This window comes from Lasioglossum baleicum, chromosome 13 (genome assembly GCF_051020765.1).
Source record: "Lasioglossum baleicum chromosome 13, iyLasBale1, whole genome shotgun sequence".
NCBI classification, from domain to species: Eukaryota; Metazoa; Arthropoda; class Insecta; order Hymenoptera; family Halictidae; genus Lasioglossum; species Lasioglossum baleicum.
Window position 1 is genome coordinate 12,698,377 of NC_134941.1, and position 19,789 is coordinate 12,718,165.

The window sequence follows — 19,789 nt, forward strand, 5'->3', positions numbered from 1 at the left end:
GTTTAACCGATTCTGTCTCGTGCGCGAATCGTTTGCTGCGCGGTGTGCGAAAATAAAACAGCGAGCGCGTGGGCGCGTATTCCGACGTCTCTGTGATATTCGGCTTCTCGTGGTGCTTGTCCCATCAGCGAACACTGTTGCATCGATCGTACCTCGGGTCGCTTACGCTCGCCGATCTCGTTTTTCCCCCGCTGCAACGCCATTACCCAGGCAGCGATCACAAATTTAGCCGACCGCGAACAATAATATTGATTTCACCAAGCCGGAATTTTGCTCTTCCTGGGATAAACATCCCGGACCGCGCACGTGGCGCCAATATGTGGGCTCCGGCTCGTTCCCGGTATACACCGCGCGAAGGAGAACGCGTTTCAGGGACGTTCGGGAAACGCGTGGCGAGCGTTTTCCCTGAAAAAGGACACTGCCGTATCTCGTGTCCGTTTCGAGCGAAACCAAACAAACGCGGAACAAGGATTCTTCTTGTTGCGCTCGTTCAGGGTTAACCGACGTCCGAAAACGTTTCGAGCGTTCCTTACTCCACCCCCTGACCAAGTGTGCAGCTGCGGACACGTCACGGAGACACCTAACGGGAAAATAAAGTTCCGTCGAGAACGATCGCTATCGATAACGCCTGGAGACATTGTAAACGCATCGGCGCTCGATTTATATGGAGTTTCACTATAATTCCTGGGGGTTGGTCTGACTCGACGAAGTGTGTAACTGGAGGTGCAGGCAAATTTTGATCGGGGAGGAGCAATAATACGTGGAAATGTCCTGGACAGATCGAAACTCGATTTACATGGAGTTCCACTATAATTCCTCGGGATGGGACTGACTCCGCTAAGAGTGCAACTGGAGGTGGAGGCAAAGTTTGATCAAGAAGGAGCGACAATGTGTGGAAACGTCCTGGACAGATCGGATCATCGAATAATGATTTCAAGTAATTCCTGGGGGTCCGGGGACCACGGCTCTGTCGGACACTTGAAAGGATCGTCGAGGAGAGGACCAAGGGAGCCAGTCGACTGGGTGCCCGACACATGTAGCCCCCCGGGTGGCGAGCGCCGCAACTCGACGGACCCCCAACGGTGACACGAGCTACGAAACATTCTGCACTGTCATCGAGCCGGCATAATGTCATCGCGTACCGCGTAAGCCCGATCATCTCCACATACGACGCCATAAGATTCCAGCTACGGCTACTCTAGACTTGAATTCGGCTAAGATTGTCTTGCTTGAGGGGCCCTTCACCCTCAATCATTTTTTTTACCTCGTTTTTATTAACTCGCTGTCTTGTCTGTCTGTTTGTTTGTCTGTTTGTTCGGTACAAGTTTTGCAATTGATTTTTTGAGATTGTACTGTGTACAAATTTTCAATAAAGTGATCATTTAGCTATGGACGCTTTTATTAAGCTGCAATGACTCTATTTGTTGCACTGGATCGAGAAGGTGCCAAAATGATATCCTTTTAATTATCGAATAATAAACAATCGAAGGACAGTACATGGTTTTGTCTGTCTCCTAATTGTTCCAGCTAAAACTCCATTGAACTGGTCCGAAAATGATCGTCCACCTTGAAGAGGACCGAGCGACTCGCTATCCCGTGGACGAATGCAACCATCGACAGCTCGGCGGTTTGGTGCATCGCCAGGAAAATTGCACGCTCCTCCTTGATGACGTCGTAATTGCCAACGACCGACCGGCCAATCGGCGTCCCTACGTTGGAACGACGAAGAGGGAACGGCCAGGAGAAACGGAGACAGGCCTGTGGCAGAGAAAGGAGAGGAGAGATAGGTGGAGCGAGGAGAAACCCGATTGGTCCTACTCCCGGAGGATATCGTAGCCATGGAAACTCTCTTGTCGCGGCGAGGAGAAACGACTTCGAAATAAATGATACGGGGGAGGGACTCCTGGAGGGGCTCTGATAGCCGCAGGAGGGATTGAGGGAGGAGAGGCGGTCGGAATCGAAAATTTACTCGATTTCTTGGCCTTTTGCCATTCGCAAAAGAACGTACTCCGAGAAGGATGCGAATTTTAGAGATGGAACGCATTACAGTGAGACTCTCATCGAGTAAATGGTACGTATGATTTATAGCAGGTCTAAACTAAATCTGAGCACTCCAGGCGTTTCCGAAAACAAACCGCGACGAACATCTGCGCGCAAAGTCGGAGGTATAATGATTTGTTATTTATAATATACATATATGTGGTTGCAAGGAAAAACGCCGCAGTCACAATTTCAAAAAATTTGAGTTTACACATTAATTGAGCTCTACCAGAAAAAAGTCATGCAAATAAATTCGAAAGGCTGCAAAAAATAATGCAATTTAACCGATCTCCTATATAAAAGCATTAGTGATGAAAACTTTAAATGGCAATATCTCGAAAGTGGAATTATGTGACATTCGGCGTTCTTTCTGAGAATCAGAGATATATTTTCGTACATCCTTGAACCGCGTCTTTGTTCGAAACAAAAATTGCTGGTCGGTTGATAAACTAATGCTACGTAAGACTAGCCGTGCGAAAAATGGCGACAGGTCCTAAAATGGTTTTTAACCCCTCGAGGACCAATGTAGACATACTGGTTGCATCGAGACTGTGCATCTCATTCCTTAAGATGCAAATGTATGAGTTAGTGACATGTGGACTGCGGATCTTCATGCAAAATAAAAATTGTCTACATAGATTGCAAGAATAGAAACTAAATTGAACGTTATCTCTTTCCTTAATGATTTTAAACGAAGAGAAATCATACATTGACATCTTCAATTTTTAATATTTTCTAACAATTATGAGTTTCATCTACTCAATTTTGCTATAAATGCATAAAGATCGCAGTCTAGCGACACGATTTAGTTCTCCCAGGATAATATTCTGAGTACTTCGAAAAATGTCAAGCTCATCGAGGGTCCTGCATAATTCTGCGTAGTTTCAGGCATCTTTTCGTGAGTTTCTGATACGGAGAGGCAGTCGAAAGTCGCCGGTGGAGGCAGCGCAGTAGGTTCTCTCCTCCGTTGTCCCTTTCCCCTCGTGGCGAGGCAGTTGGTGGCATCATCGGTGGGCACGATCGCGAAGCAACAAGTGTTACCGCTCTTGAGCGTTGCCCCGCCCCCAGCCAGCAGCCGCCGTCGGAGGGAATCGGTGGAAACTGCCCCGAGGCGATGCAACCACCTCACTCGAGCGCCGATCGCGCCAGCAACTAGAAATCATCCTCGTCCGGCACCGGTTTCTCTCCGTCGCTCTGCATCGCCTGAGAAAACAATGTCACTCGCGAGCCTGCGACGTTCTTTCAATCGGAAGTGATCCATTGCGCCGAGCAGAGTCACCCCGACACGCTGTTGTCGTTATTCGGGATCAATTCTACGGGGTTCGATCAGTCCGTCGACGTCATTGACATTTGAAATCCGCGTGTCGGTGATCCAGTGAGTTCCGTGAACGGTCTGTGTGTTCGTCGACGGTGTTCCTTCGCAGAGAATGAAGATCCGTGGCCGACGGATTCGCAGTTGAACGTCTCGCGAATCGAGTTGGATCGAAATATTCCAAAGCTCGCCGAGGAATCCGTTCGGTCTCGATCGGGCCGGCCTGGACCGACGGCCGTGCTGAAGAGAACGGGCAGATAGCGGTTGGAAAGAGAGCAATAAGGTTGCGCGGTGCACAAAGAAGAGCAGATTAGAATTGCCGTGGCATCGCGTTTGCCCGAGAAAAAGCCGGAGCTCGAGGAAGATAGACGGGCGAGCCGCGTTCTCCGACGGACCCGACATGCGCTCCCGTTCGCGTAGCTCGCTCTGAGCAATCGGAGTGCGAAATTAATTAAACGTGACCAACGTGCGAGCTGATACGCGCGAAAAGAATACGGGGGAAACAATAATCGTCGTCCCGGGACACGCGTGTTTCGCGCGAGAAACGGAAGTGACGTTTGCCATGATAAAACGGTAATTACGATTAGTCGAACCCGTCGCGTTGCACCGAACGATGAACATTCCCAGTGCGAGATAAACCGGGTGGAATCGTTGAACAATCCATAATTTCATTCGCCGTCGAGTTTCCTGATCGTCGAACCCGATCGTTGAAAGATGAACGACGTCATGGGAGAAGCGTCCGCAGCGATCTCCACCAGTACCGTCGCCGTTGCCACTAATGGCAACAACAACAACAACAACAACAATGCTAATGTGAACAACAATGGGAAAGCGGTCGTGGTCACCGCGGTCGGCGCCAATGGCGGCGAGAAAATCAACGCCGCTGTCACCAAGGCTCTTCAGGGATACGACTGGAACATGGTCCCCGTTGCACCCAAGTGAGTTTCCCCGTTTAATATCGTCGTCTCTTTGATCCTTGCGACAATACCCAGCTATTTGTCCCGAGAATTTGTTGGACAATCTCGATGGTAAAACTTCCTTTCTATCGATCATATATTTGTTGATGCAAGATGTATCGATGCCCTCGGCGCGCTGGTTCGATCAATTTTTACTTGAAAGCAATTTTGCAATTTATCAAATTTCGACGTTTCGATCCATGTTTAAATCATTTTCAAGAAATTAACACTATACCCACCGGTAGCCTGTGTAATAGGATTTTCAATAACTGTGCTGTACCAAAAGAAAGCATAGAAATTTTCTTTTACATTGTAATCTTAAATGAAACTATTAAATGACGTTATTAAGGGTGAGTTGTTAGCTCACAATGAAAATTGCTGTTGCTATTGAAGGTTCCATTAAAAAGTGTTTAGCCATGTACCATACATTTTTCAAAATTACGCAATAATCACCGGTCGGTAATGTGTTAATAATGGCGTCTGTAAATTATTGAAGATAATATTGTACTGACTACTGACACCAGTCGAGTAAACATTGAATATATAATTATGAAATCTGTTGCTCACTTGCTTTGCGAAAGTACTTTAAATACCTCGGAACGGAAAAACACGTGGCTACTGAGACAACGTGAAACTCTTGAAACGGAATCTTGATGGTGTTGCACGTTGTTTGTGCTGGGTATTGGCGTAAGGGTTAATGTCACCTCTCCTGTCAAAGTGTCGTCTAGAATGAATTCGAACGACAGACACCGTAGGTTTACACGTGAGACAAAACATATGTGCTGAAACTGTGAAGCCTACAATTCGATTGAGTTGCATAGAAAATTTCAAGTATTGGTTCGTGCAATTTGAAACGGTGAAAACACTAGGAGAATTTAAAAGTATTGTATTCATCATTTCAAGAAGGAAAGTGAATTTCTATTCCACTCTAGTTCGTTGCAATTCAGGTGGAAAATTTCTAATTATAAGGAATTATAATCATCATGCAAATTCGCGCGAGCAGACCAGCGGCGTCCGAGCCAGCCGACTTCCGGTTAGAACGGCGATCGTCTCGTGCGTGTTTGTGCAAACAGGTTGCAGCCCCAAGACACATTTTAATCACCGCGAGTCGCATATTAGCAGGAATTAACGCGACGGGGTTACCGCTAAGCGTTTTAGGCACGGCGGAGGTTCTCGTCTCTCGGAAAAGAAGGGGAAAAACGAGGAAAAAGTCGAAGTAAAGAAACCGTCGGGGAGAGGTGCGGCGCGTCGCGGCTTGAAAAATACGTAACGCTAACTTAATTATGACGCACTCGTTTCCTCGGCTTGGGAAACGTCTGCTGGAAAAATGTCCTCGGCTGCCAATTAACGCAAATTAGCTAATTAATGCTCGATCTCGTCGCTTCTCTCTTTCTCGGTTCTCCTCGTCTCTGTTCCGCGGCTCGTGGGAAGCGGAGAAGATCGAAAAGGACGAGAGCGATACGTGGAACGCGATTCTATTTCTCTTTTCTGCTCGCGTATCGAAGAAGGGGACGAATTAATAGCCGTCTCGTTGCGCCATACCGACGATCGTTCCGATTCGATAAAATCGAAACGGCTCCGTGGAAAATGACGCAACCGGCTCGATGGCGCACAAACGAAATCGTTTCTCTCTCGCTCTCTATCGGTTTCGGAATTTTTCTAACGGAGACCACAGGGGACAGCCGTGGACAAGGTGTTCGCCGGGGTTCCACGGAAAATTTCCCTAGCCCCCGTGACTCGGTAACACCGTCGAGTGTATCGCTATGCCGGCTTATCGCGCTAACCCTCAATTACACGGGGTTATCTCGGGGTAGCTAAAGGGTACGATGTTTATTCCCGGCGATAGGGACCCGATAAAATCGACTAGTTTTAATTCCCATGGAACCTATGAGAACTTACCCCCGGCGGGCGTTTCCTGTGTTTACGCAGGGTAATTCCTCGACTTTCGCCCCCGATTTATCGCCGATCCAAACGGCGATCGAAAGCAAGTGCTCTTCGTGGAAGATGATCATACACTTGTCGATTCACGCGCCAATACATTTTTCCTTCGTCAATTGCAATCGATAGAATCCAATTAGAAAATACCATCTCCGTTGAATAATTCCATAAATAATTTTCCGGCAGAAGCCGTCTCGCGTCGAATCAATCTCGCGGCGCGCATCCTCGTCTCTCGCGGACTTTTCTGACGCGTTCACGCGGCTCTTGCAACATCCTCTTTCGCAAGCCAAGGGAACAAGAGAGAAAGCGAGAGGGAGAGAGGCTGCGTGCAGCTGGTGCATCATTTGACAGTGCCACGCCTACACGTCTCTCTCTCCGGTAGTACTCCGCGCGGCGTAAACGAGGTGTAAAGCATCGACGACTTTTTTTTTGCGTATCCAGGTAAACCGCTCTCGTACAGTTCTCGTCTCGCGACTGCCGTGAAAACCCTTGTTAGTGGGCCCGCGCTAATTACCCAACGGCTCCTCGGGGTTTACACACGGATTTAACGCCCCTCTTATTTCAAAGAGGCCGAAATATATACGAGCCTGTTTTCGAATCCTTGGCTCTGCTGGCTTTTTATCCGCGGCGCTCGCGCGTCTCTCGCGCGCTTTCGAAACTGCATATCCGGGAAATCTCGTCTCGGCGTCCTGGACAACAAACTGCCAGTTGTCCTGGGAACGCTGGGAATCGCCCTTGGGAGCAACTCTTCGGTAGAAATTATCGCCGATACTCGAACGATTCGATTGTGCAACCTCCGCCGAGATTAGTCTTCGGTTTGTTCGTACTTTGCAACAACAACTCCCGTTGTTTGTACTTTAATTTGAAGTAGGATTGTGATTCTCATTGACCATATGGTTCTCCTGAATTTTCTCGTGCGAGGATAATTCGACAGTTCCTAGTCTCTCGGCCGCGGAGTCCTCGAGGCCTCCGGCTCCAGAAAGAAAACAGCGCGAGGAAGAAGTAGGTACTCGCAATCACGTCAGTCACGTCGATTCTGTCCGAGACAGAGGGCAACCGTTTTATGAAGTCATCTTCTAGGAAAGAAAGGGATACGTCCATTCCTGCTCGTCACCGGTTGGCAGCGGCAGTGTTATTTTAAGGCCGGTTTTAAGCGTGCCGTGGCGGCTCGCCCGGATGACCCGGGGGTAGCTGCGCCGGTTACAAAACTCGCCGCGGAACGATGCAACTGAACGATGCGATGCTGCTACGTCTGTCAGAAGACAGCAGCCTCCGGTTATTTTCTTCTGCAAGTCACCCGACGGTCAGCACTCGGTTTTCGAGAAATATGTACCCGGTCACCGACGCGTCTGCGATCCTCGCCAAGCGAATTCCTCCGAAAATCGGTACTGTACTCTCGCGTGCGCGCTAGCACAGCTTCAATTTGACTCGAACGGGCTGATGACTTTATGCATCTGCGGTAAAAATGAGTATGATTAATTCAAATTATTGAGAGAAGAAATGAATTATTGTATAAGTCCCCTTTCTTGCAATTGATGGGGACAATTTCTATTTTTTATAGAAAACCACAGTCTACTGAACGGTAGCATAAGTTATTATTATTGTTATTTATTATAGACGGACCAAAGTCCTTTTAAATAAATCTGTACAATAGAGAACAATAAAAAATAAAAGACTACTCGTGTAACAACATAGAAGGGACATGCACGAAAACTACACTAACGAGCATAACTGATTCAACACACTTTCAATCAGAATAACTTTTTTATAAATGGACCGAACGACTTCAATTTCTCTGTAAGGCTAGAAGAATTAGTTTAGTTAATGACGTCTAAAAAATATTCTGAAAAAATGCATTTGGTCGGAATTGCGAAAAAAATAGTCAGAATTGATCTTTACTACATCTTTAAATTTAAAAGATCGTATAAATGAAAGTGGTAAAAATTGCAATTTTTCCAGATTTTCGAGATTTACTTGTGATCGTTTATAACTCGTAAACCAATTAACCAATTTCAATGTAATTTTCAGAGCATATATCATTTATACGAGTTGACGAAACACATCTTTTAAATTTTCGTTATTGGCCCAGCTAAAAAAGTAGTAAAGATCAATTTTTACTATTTTTTTCGCAATGCTAACCAAATGCATTTTATCAAAATATTTTTTAAACATCATTTACTGAACTAATTCTTGTAGCCTTACAGAGAAAGTGAAGTCGTTTGGTCCATTCATAAAAAAGTTATTCTGATTTAAAGTGTGTTGAATCAGTTATATGCTCGTTAATGTATATATTATCCTATAATCCTGCGCAATTGTTTTTTACAAGTGTGTAAAGACTCGATAAAAAAATTCAATACGATTATAGATAGTGCTACAGTCTGCAATAATGCGATTCAGTGGATTAATTAATCCATAAGTAGATCTGGCTTTAAGTGTTTGAAATTCTGCTCTAGTTCTCAATACACGTTCAGGTACATAGAAATTGATTTGCGTAAGTAGAGAGGGACAATCAATATGATTATTAATTAAATTAAAAACAGAGCTCTGGTCGGATACTTCTCCATTGTGGTTAACATTGTGGAGTAATCATGATCAAAGAATGACATCGGATTATTTAAGCTTACATGAACGAAGCCTGAAAAACTTATGCTGAACTCTCTCGAAATTGTCCACGTGTAAACGTACGCCTCGCGAATATATTTCTGGCACATATATGTAAAGAAGGTAACCGTTTCCAATGAAGATAATGTCCTCGAATTGCAGGGGTTCCGGCGACAAAAGGGCGGCCCACGTGAAGAGGCCCATGAACGCTTTCATGGTGTGGGCCCAGGCTGCCAGGCGGATCCTCGCCGACCGGTATCCTCACCTCCATAACGCAGAACTCTCCAAGTCACTTGGCAAACTATGGCGGTGAGTGTTTCTCGCGGACGCGTTCATTTATCGGCGTGGTAATTGCGGCGATCTGCGCAGAGAAAAACAGCACCGATCGGAGGATTTTGCGTGTCTCGAAGCAGCGTCCTGATAAAATTAATCGACACCACGTGTCGCGGTCCCTGCGATCAGATAAATCCGATTCTCACAGGCGCTGGCCTGCCGGCTGGCAGCGAGCCATGAACGCATTCAATCTCGTCTTCTTTCTTCGCGGCGCGATGCACACGACCAAGAAACCCGCCATGGCCAACCATAACCAACGCGGAGCGCGATCCACGCGACCACTTGTTGCGCGTCGCACCAATTTTGCTCGCGAATTCGCGGCCAAGATTTTTTCCCCGAGCGGACTCCGTTAGTCGAGGGTAAACATCCTGGAAACAACCATTAACTCGGTAAGCGCCGAATAAATCCCACAAAATCAAAGCGATCTAATTAATGCGCCCGAAACTAGGGAAAGTCTCGAACAGCTTCGATGCAAATTCTTAACGTCGAAGAACGTTTTATGTTTTAAATACGGAACTACAAAACATTGTATGTACTTTATTTTTGCTCGCGAATTCGCGGCCGAGATTTTTTCCGCCAGCGGACTCCGTTCATTAAGCATTAACACGGTAAGCGCCGAACAAATCCCACAATTAATTAATGCGCCCGAAACCTGAAAAAGTCTCGAACAGCTTCGCTGCAAATTCTTAACGTCGAAGAACGAGCATCGCCGACGAATGCAGAACGTTTTAAATACGAAACTACAAAACATTCTAGCTGTTTTCGAGGATTGCTGCCACGTGGCGCCGAGTCTGCACGTGGTAGATCCTCCGCGTGACATCTATCCGAGCCCGCATGCTGGTCGTCGACACCGATACTTTTTCTCTCGGTCTCCGAATCTTTTTGTACGAGAAACCGGAAGTCTCGGCGCCACGTTGACCCAGCGACGCGTGACTGTTCCGATCGACGGATCGATCGATCGAAGGGAAATCGACGCAACGATCGATTCCCGCCCGTGAAAGTCGCAAGTCTGGTACCGCTCTCGAGCAGGATACTCTGTTTCCTGGTCGAGGCTAACGAGCTGCCCCAGTGGGTCCGCGAGGATCACAGGACATGCCGACAAGGACCCCCACGGTGAATCATTTTACAATACCTGGATCGCGATCCCGATCGACGATCGAACGTCCCGCCGACTCCTCCTGCCCCCCGCTTAACGTCGCGGTTCCCCGCTTTGAACAAAATCGTTTCCGATGCTGGCCGACGCCGACTGCGAATTTATTAATCTGCGTTCCGATCATAGGTTTATTAAATTTGTGTGTGCACTGATGACGCGAACGGGTTAACAAAGATTTGATAGGGCCACCATCAGCGTATAGAATCTTTGTAGCCGGTGATTTCACGCTGGGAACACGTTTGCTCGAGACACGCTGGTGGAAGGTCCCGGCGCAGTCCCTAAATTTCGGCCTCTAAAAAGTAATTATTTAGCGCCTTCCGAAATAGACCCCAGCACCAATTAACACTGGCTACCGAAGGCAACCTTTCTTCTCGGATAACTCGTCGGTCTTTCCCCACTGTCGGGAATCGTGTCCTCGAGGACCCGCCGTCGCAGCTTCCACTGAATTTCTACGGTCTCGATTCAGTGGCGTTGTTACCAGTCATCTTCGCTAACGAGAACAATGTTGAATTCCGCGAGGAGTTCACGCTGTTCGACCCTGTGACCCTTCTACTTCGATTCAGAGAACTTTCTAAGTAAATCGACGGAAGATCATAAAACCGTAAGCCTCTCGCCATTATTTGCAATACTCCAAGCTGGAGGAAAACTCGGTGACTCTGATTTATTCAATGGCAAAGTCGCAGAGATTACTTCGTTAGAGGGTTCGATTAGGTTCGCCGTGGATTATTTGCGAGCGGGGAAGGGCTCGTGCTATCGGTATCGATAACAAGCGAGGAGCCAAGGAGAGCCAGGTGTAGGCGTCGGAAATACGTCTTCTCCTTTTTCTTCCGGCTCGGAAGGTATCGCGGTTCGGATATTAGACTCGATGTTTGTCGACAAAATGAAAACAGATAGGTATCCCCCGGTTCATCCTTGGCGCGTGCTGGCAGCTGCCTGCCGGTTCCTGCCACAGATAAAGAGCCCCCAAGGATCACAATAAACGCCTTGTCCCCGTCAGGTGAATTTTTCCGAACCTGCCCCTCTCCCCGAGCCCGCCGCCAAGCCCGTGCCTCGGAGACCACGCGCAAATAACGCCCGTGACGAACAGGTAAATGCATCTTATCTGACGGAAGCAACGTGTCCCGATCTACCCCGGCCGCTTCAAGCGATCCTCGAGACACCTACGGGCTACCTTCGCCGTACTCGTCCTCCGCCATTTTGCAGCACGGTGTTCTCCGTCTTCCCCGATCTGGATTCCTTGTAGGGCACTCTGGAACATCGCAAAATTGATTTGGTTAATTAATTTTATTAATTTGGGTCTAGCAGACTAACAATGAGAATGGTCCACCCACGATTTTTATTGATATTGTGTGGAAAACAATGGTCTTAGGTTGAAAGTTAATCACCTACAATTTGAAGTCACTAACCCTTCATATAAGGATGATATGAGGGTAAATATCATTAACTGTACAATTTTCTTTCACGGTTGTTAATTAAGATATTCAGATCAGAAAAAACGAAAATACTCGAACTTACCTCCTTCATATCATATATTTTTTTACAATTGTGATGAAATTACGCTGTCCAACACCAAAAATGTTTCCAATATACTGTTGGCTAAACATGACTTTGACGAAAAAACGTATTTTTCAACTTTAAACAAATATTGTGATGTTATTATAAAAGATATTGAATTGTTATCTACAGCAGAAGATTCTTCAGACTTTCCCGAATCCAGTGATGAGAAAAATTAAGGACGGATTCGGAATCAGCGCAAAAGGCTCTTTTAGATACACCCAACAGTATATTGGAAACATAAAAAATGTTGAAATTTGTTGGACAGTGTTATTAAGGGTAGAAAAAAATCATTTAATTTTTTGGAGGTGGGGATTGCGGTCACTTCCGAAAAATTCAAGAACAAAGTTCTGTTACCTATTTAATATATACAGAAGTTTCAAGATGATCGGATTGGTAGAACATAATAATAATAATTTCTTTTTTAAATGGAATACTAATCTTTTGCTTCAGAAAATAATAGCAGGTGCTGAGACAAATCCAAAAATATATAATATTATTCTGAGTCGATTAAAGATAAATCGTTAGCTTACGCGCATCGACCGACGGGAGACAGCATGCAGCCGCCGAGTGGCGTCGAATAAAACCATTGTTTTCCACACAACCCGCTGGACCATTCTTACAATTACTCTGCTAGACCCTTTGCTATTAGAAAGGCTACAAAATGGGTGGAGGTCTGGTTAGGTTCAGCCTTGGGTTTTTCCTCACATCTGGACTCACATCTTGAGCCGAGGAGACACTAATCATACAGTTTTCGCCGTTTTATGACAAGGTACCGTAAAACTCTTAAAGTGAGTGGCGGTGACAGTCCCAACGCCGTCGCCAAATTACAAAAAGTCACGTACCGGACCCACTGCACAATAAGCGACGTCCCTGCCATAAAAAATCGCCCAACGCGAGCCTCTGCACTGCAAAATGAGAATCGTCACAGACACATTCCTTCTTTCCGACGGTAAAAATCGCAATCCTCGCTCTCTTAGATAATCTTCCAAGACCTTCGCGTCATTTCACCCATTTGCTCACCTGCCATCGGGGCGCCATCATTCGCACATGCCAGGTGATGTACCTTGGCATCTGACTCATCTATCAACTCGAAACGTTCCTCGAAGTCCGCCAAGACATACAGAGCACGCTATCGAATCCAGGACACGGGATCTAAATTGGCCGACCCTGTGTTGGATCTGGCGAGGAAAAAGGCAGCGACACGACCCGCTATCGTGTCGGATCCCGCCTCGCCGTTCGAAAAAACCTCGAAGGCAAAGTCCATTGACCAGATGGTCTCTCTGTCGCTCTCTCCCCCGTTCCCAGTGACAAAACATCTCTCGCGCGTTACATGTCGGGGCTCGAGAGCACCTCTCCAACAACGTTCTCCTCCCCGTGGGATTTAAACTTCTTTGCCTGCGCGGCACCGATTCGATCTGTCGTCTCTTGACCTCGTGGACCCTTTCGGTGAAGCAAAGCGTGATCGACGGCTGGCTTGGGAGAACAGGTGGCGATCATCGGGAACCGCACATCGTCGTTTCGTTTACGCCGGAAACGACGCGAGATGATAACGTTGAGCGAAACGCCGGGGACCCGCGTGGAATTATTTGTTGGAATCGCCGGGATCTCCGGCACCGGAAAAGCTTATCGGGCCCCGGAGGCTTTACGAGCCCAGTGGGAACATAAACACGAGGAATTAAAGACTAACACAAGTGCGGTTTCGAGTCGCGATGAAGCTCGGAGGCCATGATCGAGAAGGGAACGAATGTGGTGGTGTGGGGCTGCGTCCTTAAGACTCCTCGTAGCCAGAAACACTAACCAGACCTCCCATTTCGACTCGTCGAGTGTATCGCGCGGATGATAGAAACGCTCTCGTTCCAGCCTCTTCTGATGCCGGATACGCGAACCGAGAGGATCCCGCGTGTGAACCGTTGTTGCGCATTATATCGGGGTAATTAACCACGCTGCGACACCCTGGCCTTCGTGCAGACGCCATGACACTTTTATTCTGTACACAGTCGACGATTTAAGGGTGCAAGAGTGTCGTGGCACACGCACACATCGCTAGATCCGCGTATACGTATATGAAATCACAAGGTTTACAAGAACACAAAATGAAGTTCAGAAGCGGTCAACTGTGATTCCTAAAAGTCAAATCTATGTCTGCCCGGTTCAAAATGCATATTTTTACATACGATATTCCTCGATAACGTAAAAATATGCATTTTGGGCACCGGACAGACAGATTTGACTTTTAGGAATCACAATTGACCGCTTCTGAACTCCTCATTGCAATGTTGAAGCGTCACTTTGTGTTCTTGTAAACCTTGTAAGTTTATATACGTATATGCGGATCGAGCGATGTGCGCGTGTGCCACGACACATTTGCACGGGCCGGCACCCTTAAAATACAATGTTAAGTAGAATCTACTCGAAATCTTCGTCGCGAGTCTGTCGCTTCTCGCTTATTTATTTTGAAAAGAAGTCAAACTGCATGTCGAAGAACGTAATTAACGAGAATATATTGGTCGGGTTGCAGACGGCTCTCCGAAAACGATAAGAAACCATTCATCGAGGAGGCAGACCGCCTCCGCGTGATCCACAAACGCGAACATCCCGATTACAAATACCAACCCCGTCGGAGGAAGCAGAATGGCCCAGCAGGTAGGGATGGATCCCCCTCGAGGAACCAGAACACCGTCGCCTTCCACGTGTCCAGGTCCTTGAAGCAGGAGGATATGAGTCCCAGAGGTGCTCAAGGCCCAATTTCCCCTCAAAGTAGAGTTAGTTCATCCCCACCGACCAGTCCCAACCAAGGATTGTCTCCACCCACCCCGCCAACCACCCCTCGAGGTCAACATTACATCAATCAGGTAAATGAACGGAAACGAACCAGTGCGCGATTCTTGTCTACTTCGATGGAAAAGATTAGGATACTGATTTTCAAGCAAACTGTATATTTTTTCAAGCAGGGTAATCAGCCACAGCAGAACGGCATGTACCATCAGGATCTCGTGATCAGCTCGACGAGCGAGTCTCCGCATCAGCAACAGTCTACGAACGTGGATTATCGATATATCGAGGTTGTGGATGGAGAATTAAACGGGCTGGCATCCCTGGGGGGTGTCGGCTTGAACCTACCTCTAAATCTTCAGGAGTACGAGGTCGAAAGCAACGAGCTGGACCAATACCTGAAGCCGCAGGCGCCTCCTGTGCACCTACCCCCGCCACCGACTACCACTACCTCGTCGCAATGGGTGTTCAATAGGTAAGCCATTGTTGGATGACTGTCCCTCTCATAACTTGCGCCATTACTAGACTGCGGGTCTTCGTGCAAAATAAAAATTGTCTGCATTAATTGTAAGACACAGAGTTTCTCTTTACAACTTTAGTGACTCGAAAATAGTGAACCAGTAGTTTTAAACTCTTCAAAAAGTACCCAAAGATGTAGTCTCGTGTAGGGCTGTTACTTTCCTTCGAAGGTCGAAGATTTCGAAGCTTCGATTTCAGAAACTTCGAAGGTGATCAGAATCGAAGTTTCGAAGCTTCGAAGGCGATGAGAATATATATTTTTTATAACTGCGTGGTTGTATTTATATTCTGTTCAAATTCTATTCAATTTTACGGACAAAGTATTATTTTTTAAGTACATTCGTAATAATATGATCCAGAAATTTATTAATAGAATGCAATTTTCTAAATTTAATATAATTACGAAAAGTCCAAACGTTCAGTGTCAGTCGCCGGTGACTGACACGGCGCTTAACGTGTTAATATTTTTATTTATCAAAAATCGTGACATGGTATGAGACTCACAAGTTACAACTTCATACGTTTCGAAGACTTTAAAATTTCGTGCACCTCGAAGTTCCCTTCGTTCCTTCGAATCCTTCGAATCTTCGAAGAGTCGAAGCTTCGGAAAAGTAACAGCCCTAGTGTCGTGCAGCAATCGGCACAGTTAATGAAATATATTTGTTATATCGAATATGATCGCCTTTTTATGATGCACGTGACCCAAATTCAGTGGAGACGCGGTCAGCTTCTCAGAGTACGAACGATTAGCAAGATCGCGTCGGTGTTTTGAGTTTCTGGAGGTCGATATCTCGCGGACACAGGTAGCAAGAGGTTCTCTGTCTGATTGCAGATACGACGACGAGGTGGAGAGGTCCAACAAGCGTCACTGCTCGGAGCAGACGATCCCCGAGACCTCCTGGGAGGACAGGTCCCAGGAAATCGTCAGGTACCACGAGCTGCAGCCGCCTTTGCCCCCGATGCAGTATATCTCCTCCTCGCACAATGCGCATTATTCGCACGCGGCCGGCCAGATGAACCATCCGCACGTGTCGACGTCCTACGCGCAGTACAAACACTACGTACCTGGCATTGAGACCTGGCCGCACTACATGTAGAGGTGACGAAGCTCACGCGAGCATCGCATCGTTGAAACATCGAGATCGAACTCTCTCTCTCTCTCTCTCCACCGTTCGTTCGGGGACAGATCGATTTGGTTAATCAATCTTTCTAGATTAGTGTCTTCTCGAATCGTTTCGGCGGTTCGACAATATTCGACGCGTCGTCGACACAATAGCCAAATATGCGAGACAGTCTAGCGGTTAATTTACAGCGTTTAGGAGTTTACGTTTAAGCACTCGCGAGATCGGAGCGAAGGTTAACCGAGACGCGCGAGCCAGCGATCGTAGAAACTCGCGCTCTTTCGAAAACGCGCGAGATTATTATTAAGTTCTACTTTTTTTTCCACTGTTGGTTCATTAAAAAAATCGAAAAGAGCGTGCGGTTCTCGAGGTCTCGACACGGAGTCGAAAGAAGTCGGCGCAGCGGTGGTTCGCGCGTGTGGACGGCAAGCCGGAGGCACGATCTTGCTCCATGACATCATTCCATGACAGCCGGCCATTCCAAAGCGCAGAATTTCAGGCTAAACAAACAGACCGCTCGATACGGTGCCCTCGCCGCGATCCAAATATAATAAATACATAACGCACGAACTATAAACCCGGCGCGGCGGTTTGTTGCGCGCGCCGGCATGTACCCGAAGTGTAATGGGGCACGTTCTTCAAATAAACCTGCGAAACTCGATCGGACCCGGTCACGAAACTCGCGTGCCCGACAGTTTACGCGGATCCAGCGTCCGGGAAACGATCGATGGATCGCCGTTTACAATCGAGCAAAGAGGGAAACTGTTCTTCAGTATCGAACGGTCGAACGACGGCCAGCCAGCCATCGAAGCACATAGGTCAGTAACTCTCACAGATATTAACACTCTATTTCGTTACTACGCTGACAGCCGTGCTTTTGTACTTAGAATATTTATTGTACCGCCTATAAAGAGCCCTAAACGTTAGAGGATCGCCGCGGGACGTTTGTTCCCGCGAGATGGCTGATTTATGTAAGCACGGCGATGTATTCTAATTTCTAGGAATAAAGAGAGCATTTTCAGAAACATCGAACGTGTACAATTCTTCCTTACAATTCTCCTTACCCTGATCCAGACCTCGCGCGCTCTTCCCGAGCGAGAAATTCGCGCGTTTCCGGTTAGCATAATAAAAAAAGAAACGGAGCGAGGAAGGGGAGGAAGGAGTCGCGTTAAATATTTGAGCGATCCACGGAACGACGTAAAATAGGAGGACCGCGCGCGAGTGGACTGTTCTAGGTTTCCAAGAGCAAACAGGCTTATCGAAATCCGTCCGACGAGGGACGTGGGAATACGTCGCGACTTTTATGCCACTTATCCGCGTCTCGAGATTAAAAAGCCGAAGAGAGGGTCCGGGGCTCTCTCGCAAAGACCCCCCGACTGTCCCACTTTGATTTTAACGAGCTCTTGCACCACGATACCGTGCAGGTCCATAATCATCTGTATGAAGCATTAGGGATTGGATCAAGTTGAATATGTACTCACAAATCCGAGTCAAATTCAATAACCAAGATCCATTTCATGGGTTTCGATTACTACTTAAAAGCAATAAAAGTTTCAGTGATTATATGTACTTGGAAAGTATTCATTGTACACAAGCAGTTATCGAACCTCGGAATGAGTACTTACAAGTTTCGAAAAGATACTTGTAAGTACTTCGATGTTGAAAGTAATCGAAACTTTCACAAGTAGTACTCGAATCTTGGAAATCAGAACTGCATAGTAGGTTTTAAGCAGTTTCTTTATTAAATTCGTAACTATTTAAGAATAATATTTCATTTACAATACTTGGTTTTATCCTATTTCTTTTTTTATCCATGATATTTCCTGCTTTTGAAAAAACTCTTCCTGAAGGTACAGAAGTGGCCATTATACAAAGATAGTCACGTGAAATTTTTTATAAAATGGGGTACTTGATGGAATTTTCACGCCGAAATAATAACGGGTCTTCTTTGCGTTCTAAATATTGTGATTTTAGATAATTGTCCACTTCTAACACAGCAGACGATCAGATAGGTATCGTATTATTTGTAATTGCTGTTTCATTGTGAAAGACATCTGCGTGAAAAAATCTACGGGAAATGATGTGTCGCACGTTAAAAAAATTATTTTTCCGCTCGTGGTATTGGAAAAACCACAATTTTCTTGAAATTGTGCAAGTTTAACGAATTCTTTCAAGGTTAAAAAACGTTCGTACACAATCTCCATAATTATCTCATATTCCGCAGAGTTTCAGCTTTCATTTAAAAAAAACTTCATCGCTCTGTCTCATTTCTATCAAAAGTTCTTTGATTTTGACACAGACTTCGTCGGTTTCGGCTTCCTCACGTTGCCACGAAGCGTGCAAGAATACGGAAATTCGTGACGATAGTAAAATTTTCATAAAAATTTCGAAAGTTTCGAAACTGTTCGACCAAGATTCGAGTGATACTTGCAAGTACTATTTACGTTTACCACAGTACTTGTAAAGAGTTCGAAACTGTCTGGCAAAGGTTCAAGTATACTTGGGAGTACTATTTTTTTTTTCGAAGTACTTATAGAGAGTTCGAATTCCATCAATCAAGGTTCGAACCTGTTTGCGAGGTACTTGATCCCATCCCTAGCCGCGGTTACTCGACAGTTCCGGAGGTACAAACAACAAAACGCCGAGTGTTCGGCTACAGTTCGGAGAACATTTTGCAAAGATAAATTTTTCATATTTATCATCAGAGATATGTATTTACATCGCACAGAAGCTCGTTAAAATCGTAGTCGCAGTCCTCTCGTTGTCCACGTGTGCGTGGATTGTTATTCCGACTCGCGGATTTGTTCAACGTCACGGCTCGCTCGCCAGAAATGCACCGGCCGATCTTCGATAAACAATTTGGATAGTTAGCCGGGGGTCCGTATCGATCGTTCGACGTGTAAACGCGGTGGATTTCGCGTGCGGATCGTCGACGTCTCCGTGTTTACTTCCAGCTCGAAGATTTCGCGGGCGAGTAGTGCGCGCCGAGTGGCCGAACCGGCGGGATGAAAATTACGCGAGCGAGTTCCGGACAGAAATAACACGGTGCCGTCATCGACGAGCCATATTTTCATCGTCGAACGACAGTGAATTTTTTCTGCCCCGGTCTCGTCGAGCACACCGAGAAGAAACGGAAAAGGTTGACGAGAGGCAGGCTTTCCGTCGCGCGGACGTATCGTTCCAGCTGTCTCGACTTTTTTCTTGCGACTCGCGGCTCGTTGTCAGTCAAGATTTCGATAAAGACCGTCGGGGAACGATCTCCGGAAAGAGTTGGCGACGAGTCGCTCACCGGGAAACGTGTCGAGCCGAATGAAACGGAGAACCTTCCATTAATGGGAAAAATGAATATCGAAAAGAAAGAAATTGGTGCGATAGTGGTAGAGCACAATTAGAATAAAGTGTTTCTGTACGGACCCGACGAACTCCGGCGGCGAGCCCTTTCGACCCCGAAGGTTCGACGAGTTCCGTGAAACGGCACGCTCCCGGA

At 46.6% G+C, this 19,789-nt stretch overlaps 1 protein-coding gene across 3 annotated transcripts; it reads left to right on the forward strand.

Moving 5' to 3' along the window:
• The first annotated feature begins 3,059 nt into the window (after positions 1-3,059).
• Positions 3,060-17,681, forward strand: LOC143214933 (transcription factor Sox-9-B). Of its 3 annotated transcripts, none has more exons than XM_076436524.1 (5): positions 3,060-4,290; positions 9,028-9,156; positions 14,409-14,742; positions 14,839-15,137; positions 16,014-17,681. In XM_076436524.1, the coding sequence occupies exons 1-5, from the start codon at positions 4,067-4,069 to the stop codon at positions 16,276-16,278; spliced, it is 1,251 nt and encodes a 416-aa protein (XP_076292639.1). In that variant the 5' UTR covers positions 3,060-4,066; the 3' UTR covers positions 16,279-17,681. The 3 variants fall into 3 exon arrangements, with proteins under 3 accessions (XP_076292639.1, XP_076292637.1, XP_076292638.1); XM_076436522.1 differs by having other exon boundaries at positions 3,071-4,290; positions 9,010-9,156; positions 16,014-17,672; XM_076436523.1 differs by having other exon boundaries at positions 3,075-4,290; positions 9,010-9,156; positions 14,842-15,137; positions 16,014-17,670.
• The last annotated feature ends 2,108 nt before the right edge of the window (positions 17,682-19,789 follow it).

Excerpts from the sequence above, each read along its gene's own strand:
- LOC143214933 (XM_076436522.1), top strand. The coding sequence starts at position 4,067 with ATGAACGACGTCATGGGAGAAGCGTCCGCAGCGATCTCCACCAGTACC. Across the intron at positions 4,291-9,009 it reads ATGGTCCCCGTTGCACCCAA|GGGTTCCGGCGACAAAAGGG; the intron begins GTGAGTTTCCCC and ends CTCGAATTGCAG. Across the intron at positions 14,743-14,838 it reads GTCAACATTACATCAATCAG|CAGGGTAATCAGCCACAGCA; the intron begins GTAAATGAACGG and ends TATTTTTTCAAG.